Source organism: Dermacentor silvarum, chromosome 1, assembly GCF_013339745.2.
Source record: "Dermacentor silvarum isolate Dsil-2018 chromosome 1, BIME_Dsil_1.4, whole genome shotgun sequence".
Lineage (NCBI taxonomy): Eukaryota > Metazoa > Arthropoda > Arachnida > Ixodida > Ixodidae > Dermacentor > Dermacentor silvarum.
Window position 1 is genome coordinate 60,800,282 of NC_051154.1, and position 9,678 is coordinate 60,809,959.

At 46.4% G+C, this 9,678-nt stretch overlaps 1 protein-coding gene across 1 annotated transcript; it reads right to left on the reverse strand.

Annotated features, from left to right (window-relative positions):
* Window positions 1–1,912: 1,912 nt before the first annotated feature.
* On the reverse strand, window positions 1,913–9,129 carry LOC119464214 (forkhead box protein L1-like). The gene is made up of 2 exons (XM_037725100.2): window positions 8,989–9,129; window positions 1,913–3,293 (listed from the first exon to the last, which is right to left on the reverse strand). The coding sequence occupies exon 2, from the start codon at window positions 3,281–3,283 to the stop codon at window positions 2,141–2,143; it is 1,143 nt and encodes a 380-aa protein (XP_037581028.1). The 5' UTR covers window positions 3,284–3,293; window positions 8,989–9,129; the 3' UTR covers window positions 1,913–2,140.
* Between the last annotated feature and the right edge of the window lie 549 nt (window positions 9,130–9,678).

The following is a 9,678-nucleotide window of genomic DNA, read 5'->3' on the forward strand; positions in this document are numbered from 1 at the left end:
CACTCTGACCCGAAATGTGCGGCTCATTTTGGACGTTCAGAAACAGTTCGCCCCTATCCGTAACGGATCTGTTGCTGATGCAGATGGTTCGAGACTTCAATCTGTTTCGGACTAAAATCTCGCGTTTTCGGTACTTAGAAAACTGTCGAAGGTTCTTACCGGCGAACATTCTGAAGTCCCAGAGGACGTTAGATCATCGAGCGCTCCGAAGTAGAAATATATGTGCCCCTAACTTCGGTGGATGTTGAGCGTCTCCTTTTCTGCCTACAAACTAATAGTCAATGAAAAAAGTGGTCGCAGTTTCACCTGAAAGGCGAAGCATCAATTGCGATAGCAAATTTGTAGAGAGCTATACGGAGTAAATGATAGTAGCTTTATCAGCTGTATAAACTTGGACATGCATCAGCAGCACCGGCAACACGCAGAACTAATGTCGACGCCGTCGGCGTTTTGCCCGCGTTCGCTCAAAATGCGTGCGGCGTTGCTGACTGGTGCCGGAGCCTCTGATATAAATAGGCACTTGGTGCCGCAGCTAAAAGTCACCTCCCTTCCCTCCCCCCCCCCCCCCCCCCCCCCCCACCGCCTTTAGCGCGTCGGAAGAAGGCGCGTTTGCTCTACATATATGGTGATTGTAAAGGAGGAAAGAGACGCCTACTTCTGCAGCCCTTAAGGAAGCACGGCGCAGAACGCGCGTTTGTTTTCCGCCGTGGGTTCACTCCCCGTGAAAGAGCGCGTCCCTTGCGCCCTTTCACTCGCACATACAGCGTTCGGCGACGCGCGGCGACGATTTCATCTCCATTGACGTCATACGAACCTCACGGCGACGGCGACGGCGACGCCGACGGCAGAAATCTGCTTTGGAGTGTCCATATAATTGCCATCGCAATAAAATGTGCAACAAGAAACCCGAAAATGTTGAAATCTTCAGGTGGTGCTTGTTTGTCACTGCTTTCACAATTTTTTCTATGGTGTATATAGTCACACAAAATTGTAGATACATCTTATTGTAGCCTACGCAACTTGTAAGTTTATCTGTTTTATCCTTTTTATCGAGAAAATAAAGTGAATTTCACAAAACAGGGGTTCAGTGGGTTGTGTTCCTTTGACAATCGACATTTATCTTCAGATGCGCAGCGGAAGTAATTATTCCTTGAGCCTATATATGACCGAAAGGGGAGTACTTGGAACCTAAATGACAGCTTTAGTGCATTTTATAGGCACCTAAAACAGCAATCTTTAGTGCCTAAACATCCTGTCTCTAGCCAAGTGTCAAAATGGCACACGTTGTCTTATGTAACGTGCACGTGGCACTCAAAGTGGGCTGTGCCCGAGGTAGTCCGCCTCCTCCCCTTCCCGCTAGCAGCTCCCGCAAAAGGAAAAGAATAAAAAAGACGTGTAGGAATATTTGACTTGAGAACCAGAATAGGACAACCCTCAAGCTACACGCACGATTATGCTTCTCGGGAAATTTGGAACTAATTAGGGTACATATCAAACATTAAGACCACTATGAATCGAATGCATGTCCTCGGTGACGTCAGTTTCCTTACCAGTTGCGGCGGGAAGTCCGTAAGAAATATAGCCCTATATCCCCCCCCCCCCCCCCCCAGCTTTCAAAAGAAGAAATTAAAAAAATTATACGAGAAAAGAGATTCCAGCTTCATAGCTTCTCATCGAGCATACGTAAGAACTGAATTGGTCGACACCCAATTTCCAACGCTATATAAAATGAGGCACCGCTCCGATCAAACAACCGCACAAAGCAAATAAATCTAGCTAAAAAAAATCATTCGGCCTAAATATATGTTATAGTGTTTCATATAGGTGCCATAATGATGCGATACTGCTGTTTCCTATCAATTAGGTTATACTCTTTTCTTCTACGATAGCTTGTACATGTGTTCTTTTCTTGCCGATTTAGCCACTTATAAAGTTTCGGTGCAGCATCATTTCTAAAGCCTGCAATGCCTCACGGTATAGTGGGGCTGCTGCCCACGAATTCTAAGTCGATGCATTGATGTTCGGGCTCCGACTATAGGTCAGTGACATTTATTCTGGATGAACACATACCTTCGGGAATATCATAAATAAAACATGGCAGAATTGAAAACGATTACTATAGAAGCACGCGCGCTATATGTCACGGCGTGGGAGTTCTTTTTTCACCAAGTTCGACCTTCAGCAGCGGCGAAAAGGCATCGAAGGCCGCCTGAGCATCAGCTGAGGCGAGCGAGCGTTTGTAACCCACGAGCGTCTCGTACCTACTCAATGGCGACCACAAGGCACCGCCAGGCTGTCCTTGCGTTTGAGCGAAGCCCTCAGCCGCCAACAAGCTCTTGCCGAAATACAGCGGCAACGAGAACGCGGGCAAATGGCCGAACAGCGCACTGCCATCGCCGGCGGCTGCACTGATCCGTGGTACGTGTAGCTGCGGCGCGTCCGTTTCCATTCGATTCGTCGCTGCCTTCGAGGGCCGCCTCATGATGCTCTCAATGGTGAAGGAGCTGTTGAACCGACCGTCAGCTTTCGCAGTATCCGCGGGCGTCGGCGATGAGAAGCGGCTGGGCTGCGCAGGCAGCTCGGGCAGCTCGGGCAGCTCGGGCGTCCGCAGTGCACTAGACGGCAGCGGCAGCCTGACGGGAGTGGACAGGTCAAGCTCGTGGTATGGTCGCCCCGCCGCCGCAGCTGCTGCTGCTGCGAAGAGTCGCTCATGCTTAGCAAATGCGACTGTGGCCGGCCGATCCATATCCATCGCGGGCTGTTTCTTCCTGCGCTTTCTGCGCCTGAAATTGCCGTTCTCGAACATGGACTCACAGTTGGCGCCCAACGTCCAGTAGTGGCCCTTACCAGGCTTGCCCTTCTCGCGCGGCAACTTTACGAAGCAGTCATTGAGGGACAGGTTGTGCCTGATTGAGTTCTGCCAGCCTTGTTTGTTGTGGTGATAGAAAGGGAACCTATCCATGATGAACTTGTAGATGCCGTTGAGCGTTATCTTCTGCTCGGGAGTGCTGCGGATGGCCATCGTGATGAGGGCGATGTACGAGTACGGAGGCTTCATCGCCCCTTCGGCGACGGCCAGGCTCGTGATGTCTGAGAGGGCCCCGACGTCTGGTCGGTAGTAGGGGCTGATGGGATACGTAAGAGAGCCCACTCGTTGTTCTGAAGACGAAAGACATCGCGGGTAACTGTCGGACACTGGGACCAGGCACCCAGGAGGATAGAAAAATTCTGAACTGCAGGCATCTGCATGGTCCAGCGCCTGGGTGTCAGCTGACGACTTCATAGATATGCGCCTGCAATGGGAACGAAAAGCTTTTGATCATGCAGCCCAGCGTCACATTAAGAAAAGAGGAGGGGGCGGGTCGGGGGGAGGGGAGGAGGGAGTAAGAGAGGCTTGAGCCCCAGGCCCCATTTCTTACAGCAGCGGAAAATGTGATTACGAAAATGTTAAAAGAGCACCGAGGGGCTATAATAGTCTACCAGAAAGGAAAGGGGTGCTGTGGAGGTGGGGGGCCCAGTTCGGTTTCTTTTATTGCTCTTATATATACTTTTTTTTTAATTTGAGAACTTTATTTTTTAACTTGTCGATCGAATTTATGTGAATTCTAACTTTGCACCCCCCCTCCCTCTCTCTCATTTTATGGGCACGCAGATACAACTCAGGCTATGCCTAAATGAGTATCAAGTTTATCATTTGATTCAAACTGCACAACTTCATCTAGCAAGGGCCAGACTGGGCTTTTCTGGGAGCCGCACGGGTAACACATTAATGAGAAATGTTGCACCTTTTGCTTGCGGAAAGGCAGTTTGTGTAATCAAAAAATATCTGCAGTGTCGGAAGCATCCAGAAACGTTATCTGCTCACAAACGTAGGTGCTTCCAAAGAAAGACGCCATTTTCAAGACATTCATGGCTATGTTTCTGTATCTGTTGTTATCAAGACGACCATAAAACTAAAGGAGGGGCTGCTCCTGCAGCATGCCTTTTAGCTCCGGCGAACAGTGCAGGTCGGTCAGCTCTGGTTGAACTGCATAATCATAGTCGTAAACAAGTGGTCGCTCAGCTTCTTATATTGTAATGACTTGAAACATTTTTAGAATTCTATTTGATGTCACCAATTACTCAAAATACGCCATTCCATTTCACATCATGAGTATGAGTTCTTTTCGAAACTTTACAACTTTAACCTTTAAAATAGGCAAGAAGTTGCCATTTGCACCGAATACCAATATTGTAAGTCTGGCTGGCAGCATGTCAACAATTCAAACCATCAAGCTTTGGTCACTTTACCACGCGCTCCTTAAAATATGACAATGAATACCGGCATGTTGTTTGTATCGGCGTAGTACAGAAGCTCGAACGACGTTGTTAGTGACAATGTTACTATATCCAAGTAACTTTTGTTTACGCCCACTCCCAACGCAACGCTGTGTGAGCAAATATTTCGTTCATTCAATGGAAGCATATTGGGAAAGCACTTGTTCAATTCAATTCTGGACAATGCACCATTAATGCGATCTTGACGTCGTAACTTGACAACTACGTTCGGTTGTGCCACGCATTTATCGGTTCCCGGCAAACGACCCTATGCCCTATGCTCCGCATTTTGTATTTCTTCTATTTTCTTTCTTTCTTTCTTTCTTTCTTTTTTAAAGCGTGCTTTACGCTTCAAACGGTTCATATCGTGCATTGTGTTTGAGCCCAAAATTGTCGTTTCTCTCATCACGTGACCACGCGCTAATTGAAGCACCACCACACCTTATAAATTTGAACCCGGCCGTGGGCCGCTGAATATCCGCTCACGGGCCGTATGCTGTGCAGCGGTCGTTTAATAGAAGATACACTAAACTGAGTTTAGCGCATATATTTATATTACATAATGGGAAGCCTCTAATTCTGCAAGGTCATTATAGTAAGTAAAATTTTTGTGAGACCGGCTGAGCTTCTCAGATACCTGTCGTCAAAGATTCACTCCATCCGTCTTCCTTTTTCAAACCGGCGCGTTTCTCGTATTGGCGGAGGCATGATTTAGGCGGGTGATATGATGAGCTCTCGGCACCTTATTAGAGGGTGCCAAAGGGGATAGCGGGTTATGAAGCGGCTGGGTAAGAGAAAACAGCAAGGGTAAGTATGGCGGGCACTCAGGTTGCTCAAGTTGAATCGAGGCATCATGTTGGATTTTCTACAGCACAAACAGGACGGTCGATTAGCGACTGAGGGGGTCTCGGTCCCCGTACTTCTTAGAACAGGCTTTCAAATTAATTTATGGTGATATACTTTAAATATGTAATTTAAAGTTTTAAAAAATCCATCGTGTATAATGTGCGTCACTCGGCTGTCCCAAATGTTGAACCATGCAAACAAGTATTACACGGCATTGAACCATAAAAAACCATCCGGCTATCCCAGGATGATCAGAACTTATTTCTCACAACCTGTGGTCATGTCTGGCAATATTACAAGCAAGAAAGAGCTGAGTCTTTTGATTACCTTGCGCGAAGTACACAGGTAAAGGCGTGAAAAGCGATGACGGAAAATGAAAGATCTTGAGACTCGATCGCTTTTTTTTTTTTTTTTTTTGCTTTTTTCTTGTTTTCTGGCCGGGGCGGGGGGGGGGGGGTGGCGGGGGGTTCAATAGATAGGACACAACGCCTACACAATATATGTATATATATACAGGGTGTCCCAGCTATCACGCAGCACGATTTAAACAACGAGGAACGTCGTTAATTACGCGAAGCAAACCTAGTGCGTATTGTTTCCAGTACAGTGTAGTAGCCGCCAGTATTTTTTTTTTCGTTACTGAGATTTAATTAGCTAATTATAATTAATTATCTAACTCGAGAATTACTGTCCTAACTATCAGACTGTCAATGAGAAAGTTGTAGAGCAACATGAAAAACTCCCGATACAGCTCTCTGTTGCTCAATACGTGCTACATAAATGTGTTTTTACGAGTGCGAAAGGAGCCCGCGAATACACGCAGAATTCCCGCGCGACTGGTCCCTCGAGGCACTTTGCGTGTATTCGCGGGCTTCTTTCATGCTCGAAAAAACACTTTTATGTAGCACGTACTGAGAGCAACAGAAAGCTGTATCGGGAGTTTTTCATGTTGCTCTACAATTTTCTCATTGACACTTTGACAATTAGGACAGTGCTTCTCGAGTTAGATAATTAATTACAATTAGCTAATTAAATCACAGTAACCAAAAGATTACTGGCGGCTACTACACTGTACTGAAAACAATACGCGCTAGGTTTTCTTCGCGTAACGCCGTTCCTCTTTCTTTAAATCGTGCTGCGTGATAGCTGAGACACCCTGTATTCGCATAGACGTCTAACTAGATCCTGTGAACAATAACCACGAAATATGTAAGGCTGGTTCATCCCGATTAATTTCATGTTAGCTGAAAAGCTAATTACAAGAACTGGTTCTCAATTGAAGTAACTGCTGCGAAACAAAAATTTTGTGAGATTTGCTATTACCATTATGTTACCTCAAGGACAGGCCAAACTTACATGTTTTCCGCATGCAGTAAGCCACTTCCCATTAGTACAGTTGCACAAATTATTTCATCAGTCTTCATCTGTACACCGTGGGTGAAGGCACTTATATCGTTATTGCTTTTATATGGTATTCAAAAGCACAAGCAAAAAAAGAAAGAAAGAAAGAAACATGTCATACAAGAAATACAAAACCATTGCCAGCATAAAAAAAAAAAGCTTATAATAGTTCGTGTAAGCTTCTTTAACATTAGTTATAAATTACATTAAATCAAATCAACTATATCATGAGCGCCCCTTGCAAAGTATTCAGCCTCATAGTTAAAAATTAAAATTACATTCTGGGGTTTTACGTGCCAAAACCACCATCTAATTATGAGGCACGCCGTAGTGGGGGACTCCGGATTAATTTTGCCCACCTGGGGTTCATTAACTTGCACCTTATGACGGGCATTTTTGTTGCATTTCGCCCCCATAGAAATGGGTCGCCGTGGCCGGGATTTGATCCCGCGACCTAGTGCTTAGCAGCGCAACGCCAAAGCCTCTAAGCACCCAATGCGGGTTAGCCGCAATGCACGTCATTTCCCCGTGATGGTCTACTGCCTTCTGCGCATGCGTTAAGCGACGCACGAGCCTTGTCAGTTGCAGCTATACTGTCACCTTTCCTTCTTTTTCTTTATTTTTTGCTGCTCAGCGTATATTTTAATCTTAATATTCACACTTAATTAAGGTTAGTGTTAACAGAACAGTGTGGCCATTCGTGCAGCCTGTAGTTGATTTTAGCGAGCCTATCGATGTCCCACTTTCCTTCCCCAAGCATACGAACCCCTAGCGTGATCGAATTATAGTAACGCTGCAACAAGCAAAATTGTCTGGGGATCCTAAAATTTCTTTTTCTGGAAGTTTCGTTTTCTTTTCGTCGGTGCTTTTGAAAGTGCTTACGAAGACAGCTGCCAATGGTGGCTATCATCTACCATGCCCTACCGCGACAGATAAGAGCTCTGGAAAAGGAAGGAGTGTTTCACGGGTCTTTTAACACATCGCTATCACTGTGGTACATGCAGGAAATACAAATAGGGATGTCGAAATCGTTTGGCGGCTGGGCAGACGGAAAGTGTAGATGGTGAGCAACGGTTAACCCGCCATGGTTGCTCAGTGGGTATGGTGTTGGGCTGCTGAGCAGGAGTTGGTGGGATCGAATCGCGGCCACGGCGGCTGCATTTCGATGGGGGCGAAATGCGAAAACACCCGTGTAATTAGATTTAGGTGCATGTTAAAGAACCCCAGGTGGTCCAAATTTCCGGCGTCCCCCACTACGACGTGCGTCATAATCAGATCGCGGTTTTGGCACGTAAAAACCCCATATATATATATATATATATATATATATATATATATTTTTAGCAATGGTTATACGCCCGCCAATGTGCTTACCATCGAGCAGCATTTTGGGGCGCAAGCATTCTGAGAACTGGGGTAGAGGGGTGAGGGACTCCCCGCTTATGTGGTTCTCGTTGGGATGTCTCACTAAATACATAAGCTGGCATAGTTAGTCTCAATGGAAAGCGATATCACTTCATTATGCAATAACTAATGAAAGATATTTACTAGTGTGTCAAGTACGGTCACATTTTCATGTCTCGCCTAACCCACGCTAAGCTATTAATGTTACGTAAATGTAAATGCATTAAGTAAATGAGCACTCAGAGTTAATGATGTCAATTACCAAAATGCTGAACGCGCAGTGAAGTAATATACGAAGTTCGCGGAATACCCAGTGGCGGGCGGCAATTGATTGTGATGGTCACGTAAATCCTGTCTCAAAGGTGATGTTCTACATGACCCAAAACTCATTTGAGCGGAAATAAGTAAAGTCCACAGAAAATAATAATAAGACAAGATGTCAATTCAAGTAACCAAGATGAGGCAAGTCTCTCCTCTAAGCTCCACAGAGATAAACCTTCGTTTCATATTTTCGCACATAAAAGCACGTGCCGTGCACCAACACCTTTTTCGCAAGAACGAATTTTTCCTTGAGTCGCCTTGCAAAAAGGATATTGGAATGCATACTGCCCTAGCAAGTGCTCCGGAGTAAAACTTGGATCAAGTTGCCAAAATAAACATATAGTATATTTTATGTTTCAAGCGGCTTGCATAATAACCCTCATAGCAGCGCTGGCATAAACGAGCGTGACAGGAGAAGGAAGCCAGAGCTATTAGCAAGCAGTGAATTCATTTCCACGTCACACCAGAACTACCGCACAATATCACAATTCGCAGTCCGCTGACAGGTTGCAGATGCTTCACGAAGTACAAAAAGGCAAAAATTCTTCATGCGTCTCACCATCGTTATCACTACGATGAGATAGTTAACACCCTTATGGCTACAACGCATGCGTTTCAGCACGCCGTACAAGAAGAAAATCGCTCAAACAGACGTAAGTAAACTACGCGCTCGGCTGGTGACGTCGGGCCAGCACTCACCCCAGACGCGAGCAGACGACACGGACGAACAAGAGACGAGCTCGGCGGCCGAGTGCGCACTGGCTGCGAGAGCGCGAGCGAGCAGTCCGATCAGCGGCGTGGCGGAACCGTTTCTGATTAAAAACCACCCGGCCTCTTCTTAACAGCGCAGTTTATATATCTGTACGTCGACAGAGCGACTACATACACAAACAGTCACCCCCTCGCCCCGTTCCCTCTCTCCCCGCGCGATAGAGAAATATAAATGTTTTCGCTTCTGCTTCCTTTATGCCGGGCGCCTAGGAAAAATAAAGGTCTCCCCCTTCCGAACACATCCCTCTCGACGAATATTTATGTTTAGATACATTTTATGAGCCTCCTCGTTCCGGTCGCCCGGTCGGCGTGAATCAGCAGGCACCGTGGGCGGCGTTTGTCGAGGGCGCCGAGAGATGTCGCCGCGGCCCGGGCTGCGCGCGGGGCCCGCGCCGCGAGCTCGCGTGTGATGCTGCCGCGAACTCCGCGTCGGCGGCTTGCTATTTGCATGTTCTATACCGGCACCTGCCTAACAACCGTTTCTGTTACCCATAACCCTAACGCCTTAAAGGGACGATGAAGAGTGTCGTTAAATCCCGTCAGAGTGGTAAAGTATGCCTACAGAACTTCATTTGCATTCATTTGTCGGAAAAAGTCTTGTTTCTATTTATTTGCTAG